The sequence below is a fragment of the Megalops cyprinoides genome, chromosome 14, assembly GCF_013368585.1.
Source record: "Megalops cyprinoides isolate fMegCyp1 chromosome 14, fMegCyp1.pri, whole genome shotgun sequence".
Classification (NCBI taxonomy): domain Eukaryota; kingdom Metazoa; phylum Chordata; class Actinopteri; order Elopiformes; family Megalopidae; genus Megalops; species Megalops cyprinoides.
In genome coordinates, this window is record NC_050596.1 from 33139638 (window position 1) to 33159119 (window position 19482).

At 49.6% G+C, this 19482-nt stretch overlaps 1 protein-coding gene across 1 annotated transcript in view; it reads left to right on the forward strand.

Annotated features, from left to right (window-relative positions):
• Nucleotides 1–19482, forward strand: part of LOC118788763 (kalirin-like) — a 160240-nt gene that overhangs the window by 50028 nt on the left and 90730 nt on the right. Inside the window, exons 2-6 of the mRNA XM_036544814.1 lie at nt 8396–8470; nt 11296–11410; nt 13840–14032; nt 15163–15675; nt 18412–18534. Coding sequence (XP_036400707.1) covers nt 8396–8470; nt 11296–11410; nt 13840–14032; nt 15163–15675; nt 18412–18534 — 1019 coding nt within the window. The remainder of the gene's footprint in view (nt 1–8395; nt 8471–11295; nt 11411–13839; nt 14033–15162; nt 15676–18411; nt 18535–19482) is intronic.

Below are 19482 nucleotides of genomic sequence, written 5' to 3' on the forward strand. Positions count from 1 at the left end.
GTGGGAAACAGAGGAGGGTAACTGGGATAGATATAAAAATTAAAGCAGATGTAAGTCACTGCCAAGCAAATAAATTGACAAACAATGCCAGTCATAGTGTATCTTCTACACCAATGGATGGCTTTACAGGGTGTTTTTTTGGCCAATGGTGCTTTTCTCCTCTGTGCCATTGACCCTGTTGGCTGGGCTGTTTGCGCCCCACCAGGGTAAGATCATCGGTAGTCTCAGCAGCACGGTTTTGGTGTCGAAAAATAGCACACCAATCAGAGACTTTGGTTTGTGAGACAAACACCACACCATCGCATACTTTGGTGGGGGGGGGGGGGGGGGGGGGCGTGTCCCTTTGAAGGTCAGCTGCTCTAATGAAATACTAATTTGGCATTTGGTTAAAGGTAGATTTTGCTGTACCAGGCCGTAGGTGAGGAGCTGTTTCCTCTGGCCGTGAGACAGGGCAGGGCGTGTGCGTCTGACACATCGCCCTCCTCCTGTGTGTTTGTCTGTGTGTCTGTGGCAGAGGCTCAAATTTCCCCAAAGACCCGCCTCGGCTGCTCTCATTATTCCATAATCTACCGTAAATAATCACCAGCCCTGAAATATTCATCTGTCAGGGAGAGAAGCAGTACATTCATCTGGAATCCATTTTTTTCTTCTATTTTCAAATGGAGACTCTCTTCACGGTCGATGGAGCAATCCGTATCGAGGGCTTACTCCAGCCCCTGGGTCCAGACCCAAGGACTGGAGCTCTCTGTCCTGCAGCACTGATCCAGGCCATTGGCCACAGAGACTACCCAGCTGCCTCGGGTTTTGCTGTCTGCAGCAGCCGCAGATTCCGCTGTATCCTGTATGACAATACAGATCATCCCTGTGGGGTCATTACATCTGCCAGTCACCACAATGTTTGTTTGTTTTCTCTTGGTTTCTACAGGGATTTTCAGCAGCACATGGGAAGCAGGTGTTTGTCTGACACAGTAGCCTTGCTATGAGAGATGTTCACCTGTGGGTACATTCGGCCTTCCGCTTGGTGCATTGATCAGTGTCCCTTTCTTATCCTTCACTCCCTGTCTGTCTCCCTCTCTCTCTCTCTCCCTCTCTTTCTCTTTTTCTCTTTCCTGTCTCGCAATCCCTTTCTCTCTTCCCTTTCTTTCTTCTCTCCATCTCTTTCCTCTCTCCCCTCTCTCCCCTCTCTCCCCTCTCTCTCTCTCTCTCTCCCCTCCCTCTGAGCAGAGACATTTTTACAGTCCGTCTCAGTCAGAGCTGTGAGCAGGTTGGCAGGTGTGGCCAGAGAGAGAGGGAGAGAAAGAGGGGGAGCAGGAGAGAGGGATAGAGAGGGGGAGAAGGAGAGGGGGAGAGGGAGAGGGCATGCTCCCCAGCCCCAGCTGAAGCTCTGCCTGAGGGAAGTAGCTGTGTGATTTCTGCAGGATGTAATCAAGCCTTTAATTTGTTATGACCTTCTATTTGCATACATTTTCCTTTCAGATGGTGTTTTTTTTTAAAACCTGGTCCTCCCTCTGCCAGCGAGCCTTCTCAGTCTGTCTGTCATCTCCCAGTCCTCCCTCCATCCCTCTCTCTCTGTTTTTCTGTCCTTCTGTGACATTCAATGATCAGATTATTTAGAACCAAATATGTTATTTAAAACAAAAAACATTGTGAGCACACCTCTTCAGCTGATACGCTTTTGTGCAAAGTAAACCCATGGGCTTTTTGGGTTTCTGTCTGGGTGTGGCTTTTTACTGGTTCTGCTGAGGAAGGTAGTAGGTTTTGGTGCTGTGTGTTTGGGGGCGGTGGGGGACAGTGATGTATAGGGGGGCCTCAGATTGGCAGTGCTGACGTTTCCCTCAGCGGGGGGATGTTGGTATGGAGCAGGGCGTGTCACTGATGACACCCCCAGAGGGATTGTGGGATAGACAGAGGCACTGCTAGTGCTAAAGCTAGCCTCATGATCGTGCAGGCCGAGGCCTTGGGCCACAGCAGCGGAGCATTTGCTGGGGGCATGTCACGGCGTGTAGGTGTGGGAGGGAGGACAGAGATCTCCCACACCGAGCGTGCAGAGCACTGCGGCCCTCTGATGCTCCCTGTTTAGTGCCGTTTTCTCCATACCCTCCCTGCACGGAGAGCTGGTGTCTTTGGGTCACAGCCTGCAGATGATTGGGGAGGGGATTGATTTTCTGTATTGGCTCATATGACAGCCTGGAACGCACGAGCCCCTGTTCTGTTGAGCGCCTCGCTAATTGTGCCTGTAAGTTCGAGACCCGTGAGTTTACACAGAGGAGCTGCGTATGCCGGCATCGCCGTGAGCCAAAGTAATGATGATTCACTACTTCCAAGGAACTTCCAAGGAACATGTTTTTGTTAGACAGCATTTGTTATGCACTGAAAGCCACCCCTGGGAAACTGGGGTATCTGAACCACATGAGTTCAGGGTTTTATCGAATACATTCTTGAATGAATCTCCCTTGCCTGCCTTCCTAAATCTCACTGGAGGGAACTGAGGGCTCTGCCAGGGAAGCGGGTGGGGTTGGTGATTTACCTCTCCCATGATGCACTGCAGCGGAGTGCATGCGGGTGCAGACGCTGCCACTGACCTGGCGTGCTGGCCTGTCTGCGGCCCAGCCATGTTTGGGGAATCGGAGGTGTCCCCGTCCCGCAGTTCAAAGTGAACAGTGGTTGTGGTTTAATGTCTTGATTTACTAGGTGTGAGGGGGGGTTGCTTGGGGGGTTGGGGGTTGTATTCCCAGCGTTTTCCTGTCTGGAATCCTTGCCTTTCTCTGCACCAGATAACGGCGACCCCTCCGGCCCACGTCGCCACGGTTACAGGCGAGCCGGTGTTCCCTGTTCGTGATTCTGTCGGTTGTTTCAACACTAGGCTTGTGTCATTTCGTTAGCTGATAGCCCCCCCACCACCACCCCCTACATTCTCATTTTCTGTTCTGTGAAGAAAATGAATTTATGGGCAATAATAAAAAAGGCAGGGATTTTTCATGCGAGGATTACATGGCTGGCGGGCTGGCTGGAGTGGAGCTGTGCTGAGAGGAGGGGGACAGACCGTACTCCGCACGCGGATGCGTTGCTATGGGAAACCCTCGCTCGGTGTGGGAGCCAGAGCGGCTCTTTGGGGAGCTGTGTGGGTCAGTGTGTGCTGTGCCGTTACTGTGTAACTGCTCAGCCAAGCCTGTGACACCGCCAGGTTCGTTCGTATGAAGGCTGTCCGCACTACGATGGAGGTGCTTTAGAGGCAGAGGTGACCTCTAACTGTGTCATGTTGTTTCGTTGTACCTGCATTGAGGTGGCTGTTCACTCCGGGATCTGCTGAAGCTGCAGTAGACCAGGTGTCGTGGAGGCAGGCTTTATTGAGCTGAGCCTCAGTATGGCTTAGCTGCCGGGGTCAGTCTGAGACACTGTACCAGAGAGAAGCCTTATTAACCAAAGTCTACTGCGTGTTCAGAATCACATATCACTGTGCACCGTGCAGCTTCACCTCCGCTCTCCCTCCTTTATAAGGTCTTCATCCCCGTAGTCGTTAAGATCTCTTCTTTAATGGGTTTCATGAATTATTAGAATTCATACAAAGCGCACACTACCTCTAATATAAAAGTCATGGAAGATTGGTTAAGAACCATTAGCAGATCTGTAATGTTTTCTTTTTTCCACGAACTTGACCTGTATGGTATTTTCTCTTGAATTATCTTGCCAGACGTCCAACCAAGCCTTGACCATTGTCTGTGAGATCAGCAAGCAGAATCAAAGAATTTCACTTTCTTTTAATTGACTCATAGTAAATAAATACCAATCATGGTAGAGTCGGAAAGAATCCCCCTGGACATGGCACCAAGGACTGCTACCTCCTAAACTTGCGTTATGCAACCTATGTTTCACATTTTACACATGCATTTGCAGTTGGTGCTTAACTTTCTTTCTAAGCTGTGCTATTTTTACTGTTGCTTTTACTAGACTACAACAATAGTAAAAGGATCATGAACATTTGAAAATTGAGCCCATGGAGGGAGAAATCAGAAAGTATTTAGCAAACAAGGTGAATTTCCTCATCACATGGTGGGCATGTCCAACCGAGCACTTTTCCTGAGTTTGTTTTGGAGAGTGATGTTCTGGGTGCTCTCTAGTATGTAGGTCAGCATGTCTGGTAGGTGCAGGTTGGATTTTGAGCACCTCCTGAGTGTCGGCTGGCATTTATAATTTCCTTTTTCCCGCTGTTGGCAGTCTCTGTGTCCTCTGTCCTTACCGGAACCTGAATCTTGGCCAACAGTGTCAGAGCCCTTTAAATCCACTGTGAGCTTTTGTTTTTTGACTGATGGAAAACTTGGCTGTTTTCATCTGGGCGGTAACTTTAGTTTTGTAAGTTTCGGAGCATTACGTGACCTAAACTTTAATAAAGTCCTTTTTCTTTCCTTATTGAAGTCTTATCAGGAAAGCTCAGACCATTGGTGCACAGACCCAACAGAGGCCCGGGTTCATCCTTATCTCAGTCCTCAGTTCCCCAGCGTTTCTGTAGGAAGTGAGCTCACCTGGAGGGACCTCTGCAGGGCTACCTACAGCCCCAAATCTGTGGCTTTTCCCAGCTCTGCTGTCCCTCCTACAACTGCTTTATTTTTTATCTTGTGATTAATACTTTTATGGACTTAATGGTATTGAAAATTGTACAGCTTCACCAGCCCTGTAGAATGCCTGTTATGTGAGAAATAGCTGAGAGATGGAGTAATCAGCCTGTACTGGGTTCAGAGAGAGGCGGAAGCTCCCAGCGGTGCCTTTAACAGCCAGAGCTGTGGAGGTGAGGTTTGGGCTTTAAAACGAGCATTTATGCTGAAGGCTGTAGGAGTGCTGAGTACTGCTAAGACTGGTCAGGAAAGATTGGGGAGGGCATCAGATACAGCATGCAATGTTTCTCTCAGCAGAGGAGAGACCAGGGCCTGTCTCTGAGTTATGGGATACTGCATGCATGGAGTCTCTCTGTAGAGGAGAGAGCAGGGCCTGTCTCTGAGTTAGGGGACACTGCATGCATGGAGTCTCTCTGTAGAGGAGAGACCAGGGCCTGTCTCTGGGTTATGGGATACTGCATGCATGGAGTCTCTCTGTAGAGGAGAGACCAGGGCCTGTCTCTGAGTTATGGGATACTGCATGCATGGAGTCTCTCTGTAGAGGAGAGACCAGGGCCTGTCTCTGAGTTATGGGATACTGCATGCATGGAGTCTCTCTGTAGAGGAGAGACCGGAGCCTGTCTCTGGGTTATGGGACACTCTGGGAGTCTCTCTGTAGAGGAGAGACCGGAGCCTGTCTCTGAGTTATGGGATACTGCATGCATGGAGTCTCTCTGTAGAGGAGAGACCAGGGCCTGTCTCTGAGTTAGGGGACACTGCATGCATGGAGTGTCTCTGTAGAGGAGAGACCGGAGCCTGTCTCTGGGTTATGGGACACTCTGGGAGTCTCTCTGTAGAGGAGAGACCGGAGCCTGTCTCTGAGTTATGGGATACTGCATGCATGGAGTCTCTCTGTAGAGGAGAGACCAGGGCCTGTCTCTGAGTTATGGGATACTGCATGCATGGAGTCTCTCTGTAGAGGAGAGACCAGGGCCTGTCTCTGAGTTATGGGATACTGCATGCATGGAGTCTCTCTGTAGAGGAGAGACCGGAGCCTGTCTCTGGGTTATGGGACACTCTGGGAGTCTCTCTGTAGAGGAGAGACCGGAGCCTGTCTCTGAGTTATGGGACACTGCATGCATGGAGTCTCTCTGTAGAGGAGAGACCAGGGCCTGTCTCTGAGTTATGGGATACTGCATGCATGGAGTCTCTCTGTAGAGGAGAGACCAGGGCCTGTCTCTGAGTTATGGGATACTGCATGCATGGAGTCTCTCTGTAGAGGAGAGACCGGAGCCTGTCTCTGGGTTATGGGACACTCTGGGAGTCTCTCTGTAGAGGAGAGACCGGAGCCTGTCTCTGGGTTATGGGACACTCTGGGAGTCTCTCTGTAGAGGAGAGACCGGAGCCTGTCTCTGAGTTAGGGGAGCCCTGGAAGCTGTCTGTGTGGAGGCAGGAAGGTGGCTGAGGTTATTTCACTGTTTGGAGAGTGTTTGACTCCAGCTTGTGCTTCCAGCTCAGCAATGGAAATGGGGTGCTTAGAGAGAGAGAGAGAGAGAGAGAGAGAGAGAGAGTGTGTGTTTGCTTGGCTGTGTGAGTGTGTGTGTGAGTGTGCAGTACCCATGGTGATGTACTGAATAATTTTGACGAGACTCAGGAGAATCTTGTACTGTCAACTTTCTGGCAAGCACTACAAAACGTGCTCTGATAACTTGCTTACTCATTAATAACAATTAGTCAAAGCCTTGCTTTCACTTTTCACTTTTGCTCTTTCCACTGTCACATTTCTTTTGGAAAATTTCGGCTGGGCACGATTTGACAGCCTTGCTTTATAAAATGGAAACCCTGGCCGAGCCGTGTGCAGTAATTAATTTCCCAGGAGGCTCTGTGGGAGAAAGAAGCCGCATGCATTGTACCGCTCCCGACGCTTCGCTGACTTTCCTCTCCTGGACTGGGGAGGTTTTGACCAGAGGGCACTTCCTCAGCCTTTGGGTTTTATTGTTTTCGGATTTCTGTGGTTCTTGGCGGAGGGTGGACGTTTGCAGTCTCCCAGGAGACGGTGCGGTTGGCAGAGCGGCCCGTGGCGGGTGGACAGACGGCGTGCAGCAGACAGCGGGACACCGTGCTCCTCACCGCCGTGAGAAAGCGGCTCCAGCGGCTTTAAAGAGGCTGGAGAGAGGCCTGCCGTCACGCCTCGGCTCCCACTCTCCAGCCCTGAAAAGAGAGAGAGAGGAGAGTGAGGGAGAGAGAAAGAGAGAGAGAGAGAGAGAGAGAGAGAGGGAGGGAGTGACAGAGAGGGAGAGGGAGAGGGATAGAGAGAGAACAGCAGCAGCAGCAGTGTGGACCAGGGCTTTACAAGAAAGTTCTTGCAGGTTTGAATCCTGACAAGGACGCTCTTGTCCCCTGTTTCTGAGAATGCATCTGCATAATGGTCTGATACGCAGCGAGGTATGCAGTGTCAGTGTGTAGCTGAGCGTGGCTGTCCTGTACTGTGCCTGCGTGCAGACGGCTGACCCACAGCAGGTGAAGGGAGTGTGTATTTGTCACTTAGGATGGGTAGAGTGTTTCATAACAGGACAGGCAGCATCACATCCACACTCAGATTCTAAGAGCACTCGTTGCACAGCATCTCGAATAATGGAGGGACCAGCAGAACATCAGGGTTGATGTGAAGCCCCTCCCACTTGACCAGAGCTGTTTATGGAACTGGGCTGTTCTGACCTTTTCCTCTCGCAGTACTTTATTTATAATGTTCAGCTAGCAGTATAACAATGTGTTAATTATTTGCATGTGAGGGGGCAAGATGTGTCAAATTATCTGTGTTGCAGCTCAGGTGTCTGTCTGACAGCAGCATTCTCATGGTTTAAGTGGTAGCTGGCTCCACACAGTGTGACACAGAGTGGTTGGACAGTGTCTGTGACCACTTTGCCAGCTAGGTTCCTCACTGCTAGGGCTTCTGGAGAGCAAAGTATTACAGAGAAACCTGACACAGTTTTCAGAGGATGAGGATGCAGCACAAAGGACTCTTGTTTAGATGGGATGGAGCTGACAAGAGTGTAACCAGCGTTCATCCTGGAAGCCATACAGTATATGTGCACAGAGCAAATGATTTCATCACCCTGAATAAGAAGGCAGCCTCATCTGTGAAATCATCTCGGATGATGAAGAACAGAGCGGTTTCTTACTTTCCCATAGTGCCGCAGAGAGGGGAGCCGTTGGCCGTGATGAATGTCTCCTCGTTTGCGTTGTGTGTTTCTGTGCTGCAGAGCTTCGATACTGCAGCTGTAGGGATACAGAGGGAAAGCCGCTCAGGCGCTGGCATGAATACAGATGCAGGCTGCAGCAGTTAGCACGTGCAGAGTCTGAGGATGCTGCTGGTGTCAGTGCGCTGTGCCGTGTATGATAGCCTTCAGAGGGCCTCCCTCAGAGAGTGAGACAGCCTCTTGAATATGAATAGGGTATGTGGTGGTGCTCAGAAACTCAGCCTCAGTGTAACTGTCATGTTCCTGAAAAAATGAATAATGCCAGCCTGCATCTGTGAAGAGTGGCAAATATTCTCCATCAGACAGGCAAGCTCTGAGTGTGCCTGTGAAGTCTCTGTTGATTTTGTCCCGCATTATTTTGTGTTTTTATTTTGCCAGTGCTGTTCCATTGACTTTACCTTAGAAACATCTGAGAGGGGAAACAGTCTTGAACTCTGCAAACTTTCATGGCGTGTCACGAGAAGGCAGTCACTGTCAGTGTGGGAGTTTGAATCTGCCGATGAGATTAGAAATGAGAGACTCATGTTCTGCATCTCCTTTCCCCAGGGTCCTTCAGGAATGATGGGATTAAGGCGTCCGACGTCCTGCCTGTGCTGAAAGAGAAAGTGGCCTTTGTGTCAGGTGAGTGAGGGACGCTGCCATCATCGTTGGGGGGGGGGGGGGGGGGGGGGTGACGACGATGCATCTGTCCCGTGGCATTGCTGGATGTCCCTCAGCTGGTGCGGGTCGAGCTGCACACGCGTGTGGAGGTCCAGAGAGAGGAACCGTGCGGGAAAACGTGCGGGGAACATGTGACAGTCTGACTCACGGTTCTGCCGAAAGAGGGCTTTGACACCACACTGTGACCATGCCTCTGCTGCCAGAGTGCTGTAAACCAGGAGCTTCTGTTCTTAAACAGAGTCTCACTTCCAGAGGTTGCAAATCATGCATCTCATACTGACCACAGGAAATGGCCTGAGAAGGCTGCAGACCCACTGAGTCACCGGCCTGCTCTCCAGCTCGGGTCTGAGTGACTTCACTGGCGCCAATGATTAGATGGAAGCTTTAATGTCCGCCCTCAGCACAAAAGCCCCATTCACGCCCGGTTCCAGGAAAATGCCAGTATTTTTCCTTCTATTCCGTTAGGTGTGAATAGGGTCCAAGGTGTGAATGCTGCTATTTCTCCCCCGTTGGATTTTCTGCTTTCTGCCCTGGTCCGGGCAGCAGTGGGACCTCGGGGTTTGTTTCAGTGTGAATGGAGGTGGGAGGAGGCTGACACTCACACGCGTAGCGCGGCTACATATGGACGCCCCAGCTGTCCCTGATGGTGGAGCGGCTGTCAGACATGCAGGGTGACAGAGCCGCGCAGCGTCACTGAACAGAAGGACCTCGTGTGACCATGTGACACACAAGCCTCGCTGCAGGATGGTCTGTGCTGGTCGGGGGCTGGAGTCTGATGTAATTGGCTGTTAGACTCTGTCGCTTCGTTTGCAGACTCCTCTCGCTCTTTCGAGCAGTCTGCCCGTTCTGTCAATATGTGTGCTTCATATGCTCCTTCCTGTTTTCAGAAGTGTCATCACGTCAATCAATCAGCTAACCTACCGATCAATCGATCAATAAATAAATCAATCAGTGAGTCAGATTATATTTGCACAAAGCACTTGATGGGGAAATTGAAAATCGGAGCACCCAGAGCTGACTGTAAATCTGTAACATGATTCCCTGACTCCAGGAAATGGTGGTCAAGAGACACTCGTTGAAAACTGGAACAGACAGCAAAAATAAAGGCTTGTAAATGACTATCCACAAGCTCACCACATAAATCCAGAGAATGTTAGGGGGAAGGGGGATGGCCTTCGTTGGGACGTAGGCACCGCTGGTGGGGGCTCCTGTCTCTCCATGGCCAGAGGGGGGGTGTGAGAGTGAATGGTGCTGACGGCAGCTTCCTGGTGTCTGGAGGTTGGGCTGCAGGTGCACAAACGGCTCGAGGCAGAGAGGAAAAGAGAGGGAATGAGAAGAGCAGGGGGACAAAAGCTTTCTATCATAACGCAGCTTTGTAATATCAGTACGGTGGAGTATTAGGTTTGCACGTCCCTCAGCCAGAACATACAACTTCCTGGCAAGCAGTGACCCACTCAGGGCATGCTCTGCGCTGGAGCTGACACATGCTGAACAGTGTGGTGGGTGTCTGTTTGCTTCCCATTAACGGGAATCAATGTTCTTTGTTGTCAATCTCTTGGGTTATTTGGAAAGCCGTTCTCCAGGGATGAACTTTCCCTCTGGTGTGGGAATGTAGACTTTCAGCTGTAATTTAGACTATGTCAGCTTTTGGCTCTTATCTTCCTGCTCAGCTGACAGTGGGTTTGTGGGACAGCCAAGTTCTGTCTTTAAGCCTTGCAAAGAGCATTACCAGTAACTGGGTTTACTTGGGTCCTATTCACGAGAACAAAAGCTGGATGTCTCGTACAGAAGTGTTCCGAGTTTAGGTTATTAACACCTCGGTCACCGTGCGACTGTCGTGGAAGCACGGTGAACGGGCTTTCCTCTGCATGTTGGACGCAGCGCTGCTCTGGCGAGGGGCTGAGCAGAATTTGTCCAGCGGTAATCACGAGTTTTCATCCCTGATTTACTGGCCTCTGCTTCCTGACGAGGCGTGGCGCGGGAGCAGGCTGGGCCCGATTACACACAGAGGGAGACCTTGAGGAGGATGAAGGATGTCGGGCAGACTTTCGGCATGAGGGGGGAGCAGGGTGGGGGGTGGGGGGAGTTCACCCCACAGTCGCTCGCTGCTGCACTGACCGTGGGCGAGGATCTGTCAGCGAAATCCTTCCAGATTAGGTTAGGCCCCCTGTTCTCCCCTGGGGGCGGGAACCATGGATGCCAGGGTAAACTAATACACACAATGCCAAATCAGATAATAAGCCTCTCCTCACAGAGTGAATGGGGCACACTATCAAAGGCACTGTTGGAATAGATGGGGCACTGTTTTTTTCCCCCTGTTTAGTGGAAGTACACGAGGAATCTGATCAAAAGAGCGGATGTGTGCTTAGTGTTGCCTGCAGACTGGCAGTGCACTCTGGGCTCGGTTCTGAAACTGTACAGATTAATTGGTCTTTGTGGCTTGCAGCGCTGTGAGTTGTGAGAAATGTGCCTGTCCCTGTATGTGTGCGTGTGCGTTTCTGCACGCAAGCATGTATTTGCATGTGGGCATGTGAGCATTTGTCTGTGTGTGCATGAACATTTGTGCATTCGTGTTTGTGTGTGTGTGTGTGTGTGTGTGTGTGTGTGTGTGTGTGTGTGTGTGTGTGTGTGCCCAGGAGAGAGGAAGCGCGAGAGTCTTTCTCCTTCTTGTGCAGGCTTGTCCAGCCTATAGACCATTCTGCCTCAGAGCCCACCTGCAGGCCCAGATGGGGGCTCTGGTTGCACCCCCACGGACTGTCCTAATTAATGCAATGATGTCATTGCAGGAGGTCGCGATAAGAGAGGAGGGCCGATCCTGACCTTCCCTGCCAGGAGTAACCATGACAGAATAAAGCAGGAGGACCTCAGGAGGCTGGTGACATACTTATCCACTGTGCCCAGGTAAGGAACGCCACGCCGCCGCCACCGAGGCAGCCGAGGGTCACATGACACTGTCACTCTTCAGCTGTTCATGCCAGCAGTCATGTCTGGGCTTGGTCATGAATCAGACAGCCAGTGACACGAGTATTTCTCACCCTGAGTAGGTTTACAGTGCAGGTTTGATTCTGTGTTGCTTTGATTCGTAATTGGAAGGTCTGCTCTGACACATTACACTTCTCATTACTGGAGCGCCTGTTCCTCTGAGCTCTACGTACAGTAACTGCAAATGCACACATTGAAACACACACGTGGAAATATCAGCAGGCCAGGATTCACTGCAAACCTTCAGTAAACTATTTAAACAACTGTTACTTTTTCTCTTTACCTGGCAATCGATTGCGGATGATGCTGTTGTGACAGAAACTGGAAATATATGCCTAAATTTGTTATAAAGTTAAGCGCATTCTGTAACAGGATTGAATTTGAAAAGCTTGGCCTGGGGGCCCTGCAGGTTCATGTAATGCAGAGTGATGCTGTTGCTGATTATCATTTACAGGAAGGGGATTTTGATCTTTGAAATGTGAGGAGGGTGATTTCGTCTCCCTGCTGTCAGTTGTACAGTTACCTGGATTAGCCTGTCGAAAGGAGCCCTGCATGTGAAGGTGTGCACACCTGTGCTTCGGGCAAACACCTTTGCTGCAGACTCAGGAAAGAGAAAGGAGGGAAAAGAGCAGCCTTTTAACACCATGGGTCACTCAGAGAGGATGATAACCAGGGAAAGTGTTTTGGTTGCTGTGTCCTGCACATGTTTCAAGTCTTCTGTTCTACATGTTAGAGATGTAAGGAGTCTTTGTAAGATAGATCACTAATAACTTTTCTGTAAGGTCTTCTTGCAAGCTCTGTGTCCTCCATTTCCACATTAACCGTGCCAGCACACCTTTGCCAGGTCTCCTCTTGGGAGTGATGGTTTAGCATTGATTAGCGCCAGGCCGCTCCACAGGCCAGTGCCACAGACCTGCCCCTAATGTAACACAGAGACGGTGCAGAGCGCCCCCTCCAGGTGACCCGCACTGCCAGCATGTGTGGAGCACAGTGAAGGAGGCGGGAGTTAGGGCCTGCTTTTCCCCGAGATTTCCGCCAGCCTCTGAGAAATGAAAGCGAACATGACATCATCAGACATGTTTACGCGTGCGTTTGAGATGGAGGTCGACCCCTCTCTCGATTACAGCCAGCTGAGCTGTAGGGCTGGACAGATTTTCCTTTGGCGAAATGTCTGCAGTTTAAACGCCCAGTGGAGGGGGACGTATATCTTCCCAGTGGATTGTAAACATGCTTGTTCTTGATCATAAAACCGTGGGGGAGGAATTATGCTTTTGCAGCATTCTTAGAATTTTCCTCCAAAGGTTCCAAGGGTGAAAGAATGTTACAATGTTACAGATGCCCCCGTCCAGGGTGACGCAGGGAGTCAACATGTGAGATTCTAATCCTTTCCAGAGCTGACTGTTTTCTCAAGCTGTGCCACCCTGGATTCAAACCTGAGAACTTTAAGTCCAGGAACAACTCGTTTCTCAGCCTTTGCTCGTGAGGCTGTTCCCAGAAAACACGATGTTACCTCATTGAACTTATGACCAGCTCAGCATGTTCACTTCTCCCGTGAGTACACTGTGACAGTCATTTTGGCACAAGATGCAGGTGACGTTGAGAAATGGCAGTATGCCGCTAAACTCAGCACTGAGAGCTGAGCTCAGAGATGTTGTTACAGAGGAATCTGTCCCTGGCTCTGCAGACAGGAGAAGGCTGCCCCAGCGCTGATCCTCTCCACTCCACACCTGTGATGTCACTCTGCATCCTTTATTACTGAGTAATTGCGTTTCTAAACGCAGTAATAGAATGTGTTTTGTGGCTGGAGTCGGTGCTGGCTCGCGTGCTTCTCTGTCGCCGCGGTAGCAGATGAATTCCACCAGCATCGAAGGCAGGGCTGCAGGAGGCCAAGCCGAGGAACAAGGCAATTACTGGATATTTTTATCTGCCAATCACGCCCCAGCGCCCGCAAAGTAAAGGCTAAAAATAGAATATTAATAGTACAGCCGCTTTTCAATCTATGAGCACATGGGGCTTCAATTTTGAGAATCCCCAGTAGGATAGAAAGCCAACTTTGGTAAGTCACATTTATGCAGTAATCAACGGCTTGTTCCCATTTAAGGCTAAGGTCATTGGTCAGCGAAATTACAGCTGTTATTTCATGGGTAATCCCAGCAGGACCGAAATCAGGGCCAGTCTCATGTGAGACTGGCTAAAGAGATGCAACATCCCTCTCCAGGAAGTGACTGACCTATGCTGTGTTACTGGGCCAGGTGACCCTGACCTCTGATTGGTCACTGTGGCTGGTGTCCACCTTTGCCCTGCTGCCATGGAAATGTTGTAACAGCATCACCGCCTGTCACCCGCAGCGAGGACGTGTGCAAGCGGGGCTTCACGGTGATCATCGACATGCGCGGCTCCAAGTGGGATTTGATCAAACCCCTGCTGAAGACGCTGCAGGAGGCCTTCCCCGCTGAGATCTGCGTGGCCCTCATCATCAAACCCGACAACTTCTGGCAGAAGCAGAAGACCAACTTCGGCAGCGCAAAGTTCACCTTCGAGGTGAGCCCTCTGCCCATCTGGAAATCCACAGCAGTGTCACACTCAGACCTACATATGTATACATACATCATATCATGCTTTACATTAGTTATAGTAAAAAAGCCATGAAGCAGTGGTCTGCGAGGGAGTTGTAAACTGTATGGACAGACAGATACAGGTTTTGGATTTCCATTTTTAATGCAGTGTGAAGGCAGAGCTGAGCACCCAAACAAAGCCTGTCTGATTCTTCCTCCCTCCAAAGCTGTGTCTGACTCTGCATTGTCTGACTGCATTGTCGTGGTGGTTTTTTGTGCTGCATTTTTTGCATTTGAATGGTAGCAGACTCTTGCTTTTGATGAGTCATGATTACCTTTAAAACAAATGTGATTTTAATTACATACTTTCCATTCTTATTCAGAGACGACAGAAACATTGTGTACTGATTAAACTTCAATTAGCTGTTAAAGGTCAGAGCTTCTAATCCAGCAAGGGAATTATGCTCTTCAAATAATGTTTCCTAAAGCCTTGTAACCGTACCCTGTTGTTTTGGGTCGACTGCAGCATCCCGCTCTCTGGGACAAAGGTGATATGGAGTATGCTTACATGGACCTCTAACATTCTTACGAGGACCGCTGACAATTCATGTCAAGGATTGTCTTTATTTTCATTTCATGTGTTATTTACTTTCAAAATCATGTGGCAATTAAAAGGAAACTTAAGACCCAACTCCAGTGTTGAGTTGTTGTTATAGTACACGTCAGACCAGTGGATTCAGCATGTGTAGGGGTGGGAGTGTAGCATAGCGGTGAGGCGCAGAGTTCGTAACCGAAAGGTTGCTGATTCGATTCCCCGCTGGGACTCTGCTGCTGTACACTTTGGCAAGGTGCTTAACCTGGAACTGCCTCAGTAAAAATATCCATTACATACATAAGCCAAAAAATGTAACATATAAGTTGCTCTGTATGAGAGCATCTGCTAAATGACGATAATGTAATGTATAGCTGTCTTACAGAGCAGGTACAGCCAGCGTGAAGTGTCACTGCGAGTGTGGGGACCTCCTGACCAGAGTGACCGTGTCACACACTCTCTCATTCCCTCATGTCACACACTCTCTCATTTCCTCGTGTCAAACACTCTCTCTCTTTCCGCAGACCAGCATGGTGTCGGTGGAGGGTCTGACCAAGCTGGTGGACCCGTCGCAGCTGACGGACGACTTCGACGGCTCGCTGGAGTACAACCACGAGGAGTGGATGGAGCTGCGTGTCTCCCTGGAGGAGTTCATCGGCAGCGCAGGGCACCTCCTCTCCCGCCTGGAGGACCTGCAGGAGATGCTGGCCAAGAAGGAGTTCCCGGCGGACGTGGAGGGCTCACGGCGGCTCATTGACGAGCACACACAGCTGAAGAAGAGGGTGATGAAGGCTCCGGTGGAGGAGCTGGACCGCGAGGGGCAGAGGCTGCTGCAGTGTATCCGGTGCGGAGACGGCTTCTCCGGCCGGAACTGCATCTCCGGCAGCGCCGACTTCCAGAGCGTGGTGCCCAAAATCGCCAGCCTGCTGGACAAGCTGCACTCCACCCGCCAGCACCTGCACCAGGCCTGGCACGTCCGCAAGCTGAAGCTGGACCAGTGCTTCCAGCTGCGGCTCTACGAGCAGGACGCCGAGAAGGTGAGAGGAGCGGCAGCCGTGGGGAGCTGTGCTGAACGCTGTAATGTGCAGCGGTGTTCAGGGCAGCAACAAGGAGCAGTGCTGAATTCTGCTGGGCAGAGTGGTGTTCAGAGCAGCAGCCTCGGGCAGCGTTGAGAGTGGCAGTGTTCAGGGCAGCAGTGTGGAGCAGTGTTTGGGGTAGCAGTGTGGGGTAACATTGAGGATAGCAGTCTGGGGGAGTGTTGAGGGTAGAAGTGTTCAGGCCAGCAGTGGAGTAGTGTTTAGGGTAGAAGTGTTCAGGTCAGCAGTGGAGTAGTGTTTAGGGTAGAAGTGTTCAGGCCAGCAGTGTGAGGCAGTGTTGGGAGATTGTGATTGCTGGCTGTGCGGTTGGATGGGGGCTGGGAGGGACTGCAGTGTCCCGGGGTAACCCGCTGTGCAGCGGTGAATCAGGCGTGCGAAGGGGTCTGTGCCTCTTTGGATGTGGGATTTACACTTTTCCAGTCACGCTGAATAACGACGCCCCAGCTTCAAAAGCGTCGCCTAGCAGCACTGAAGCACAGCTTCAAAATGCTGCCGACTGTGATGCTGTGATGTGTGGCTGAGACCTCGTTCTTCCACAGCTACACTAAACTTCCCTTTGTGTACATTAAATTTTCGCAAGAATTTAAACAATAACAAGGGGTTTGAACCATTGGAGAAAGTCTTTGATAAATATTTTTGTCTGCAGCGTACAAACATTTATTTTGAGATGCACATATACATGTCAGCAATGAGCCAGACAAATAATTAGCGAGATGTGAATCTGAGATGTCTGTGCTCTATAAACACAGGGACCAAGCACCACCTGGGGCTACTCCAATAAATATTTTGTTTGTTTTAATTATTTCAGTTGAAAATATATTGTCATGTCACAAGATAAATGAAACTGATTGTAACAGCTAAATGTGCTGGAAATGTTGTCTGTGTACAGCAGGACTGGAATGGTAGCAGGAACAGAGGCCAGGTCTGTGGGAACCCTTCAGAATCACCCTCTAACAGAACGACCTGCTTCTGCGTGTTTTGGTGTCTATGTAATGATGTGTGATGAAAACAAGGAGCAGTGCTTTCCGCACCTTGGAATATCCAAACATGCAGGAGCCGGTCAGGAAAACGGAGCGCAGCCGCTGAGCCTCTGCGCGCATTAGCGCACTGATGAATGAGGGCGTAGCGTAGCCCCTGTGCTGCTGCTGAGAGCCGATGCAGACTGTTACACTATGTCCTGTCTGCTCTCACAAGCCTTCCCTCTCCGGCTTCATACATCTCCTAATCATCGGCACACAGAACAGCCGAGCCTGGCTGTGCAGTGAGGACCTCAGAGAGATAAATGCAGGCACCTCCCTAATTACAGTTATCCCCCTTAGAGAAGGCACACAGGAGGATGTGTGTTCCTGGGAGGGAGTGTCCACCTGACAGGTGTGTGTTTTTGCACCAGCTCCAATATGATGCAGTCTTGTTCGTTTTTCTGCAGTGTTGAGTTTCAGACTGCACAGCATGGTTTGGAATGGAAAACCAGTTTACTTACGAGGTATATTACATGTCCTGAATACCAATGGTTGGTTTGGTTTTTGTGATAGAAATGCTCCTTTTAATCTTAATATAGATGTGACCAAGTAGAACCTCTTTTGCACAAGCAAACAGGAAGTGACATAAGCCTGTCTGCAAGGAGCACAACTGAAGGAACCAATGGTCAACATTGAAGCGGTTAACACAGGGGTGTGTTTAATTTTCTCTGCTCTCACCTTGGTATTAACTACATCTGTGGCTCTTATTGTGAGATACGTTCCTGCTTGTTATTGAATCTACCAAGATGCAATTCAGAAGCAATTTTCTCCCCACAAGCACAGCTGTGTGTAAACTAGTTTCACAAAAGAACAAATGGAAAGCCTTGCAGAGCACTTTTCTCTCAATGAGTTTTAGCCATGAAGGCACAGGACGATTGACTGCTTCACAGAAAGCAGCCAAAACGTTTCCCTGAGATCAATAAATCCCTGTAGAGGGGAAATACCCAAATCATCTCTGACTGAGCCTGTCTGTGGTGTGCAGATAATGACCGTGTGGGAGTATTTCTGTGGCTTACACAAGGTTGCTCACTAGCGGCTTTTTGATTTGTTGATCTTTCTAAAAGAAACATTTACATTATGTTACATTTTTTAATGAAAATAAAATTATTGTGTAGATGTTTTTTTCCAGATGTTAGCAGATTAACTGAAGTGATGTTAATGTTTCAGTGTGCTTGTTTAAGTGTGATGCATTGAATTGCTCTAAGTATGCACTTGAATTAAAATGTGGCGTGGGGAAATCCATATTCCCTGTAGGTATAAATATATACAAATTTGAATTTGTCTTCAGTTCCCATCCCAAAACAATCTGTCTTATCAAGCTCTGAAATGTTAGCTTAGTAACTCAACTGTATGAAATGTGCATCAAGAAGCACGTTCTGCTGTATGTATCTGCCTTGCCATGTACAGCCCATGTCTTATAATTGATTTGTTCTGGTGGCAAACTAAATACTTCAGCAGAAACATAGCCGGATAAAGTTTTTTTTATGGACATGTCATTACTAGTAAATGATTTAATATATTGATTTTTGTAATACCTGTGATTTGTGTGTGCTCTACTCCACTGATATGTCAGTTAAAAGGAAGTGAGACAGAGGCTGCTAACACCAGGGAGAAACTACATGATTTTGTGTGTCTGTCTTCACTCCTCCTACCATAGATGTTTGAATGGATAAGCCACAACAAGGAGCTGTTCCTGCAGAGCCACACAGAGATCGGGGTCAGCTATCAGCATGCCGTGGACCTCCAGACCCAGCACAATCACTTCGCCATGAACTCTATGGTATGTTGGGATTGTGGAGGATTGTGGAGCTCTGTTGTGCTTTGCCATGTGTCTGTGATGTCACAGGAGATGAGACAGAATGTAGATTCAACAGGCTGTGCTGTTGTCGTTCAGTTTTCAGAGGGGCATTTATCGCAGCAAGTCAGCCATTCCATTCCACACTGACTGTATGAATTTATTTATTTATGAAACATGCTCACAATGACCAGAGAGCGCTGAATTTATTTCATTATGCAATATACTTCTAATGACCTGACAGCACTAAATTTATTTCATTGTAAAATACACTCGCAGTGACCAGACAGCACTTGAGGCGGATGGATAGCACTGAGATCATAAAACCCAACAGTGCCTACCAAATAGCTCATTTTAAACTGTAATAAAGGCTCAACTCAGGTTGTATACCATGTGCCGAAGGTCTGCACTTCAGGTCTGAATTCCTCTTTACTGATCGCACACCCTAGCACCAGACCCAGCACTATATCTCAGAAAGCCACCATTTCCGCCGAAGGCCCGTCATTTCATCCTGTTGGTCTCCTGTAAGCTGTGATTTAAGAGAAGCGCCTCTTTCCCTTTTGATCATTTTTGGGGGGGGCCTGCTGTTGAGCTGTCAGAGTGGCTTTACTGATGAGCTGGTGAGGGAGGCCTTCAGCAGCCTATCGGCTCTCTCCGCATTCCTGAGGTGTGAGCACACTGCCCCCACCAGCCTGCCACGGGGGTGGAGCCTGCCGGAGGAGAGGGTCTGAAGGCCTCCCCGCAACAGGGCCTCTGTGGGGGAAATCTCTCAGGACCGAGACACGCAGACCCCTCATTTCCACAGTGGACTCCCGGCTGCATACACCACCACCGTTATCCCCCTCTTCAGTGAGCGACGGGCTGTCTGCATTAGCAGTGGAGGAACCGTGTCACACACAGACAGGAAGTGTGGCTGAAGACACGAGGGGGCAT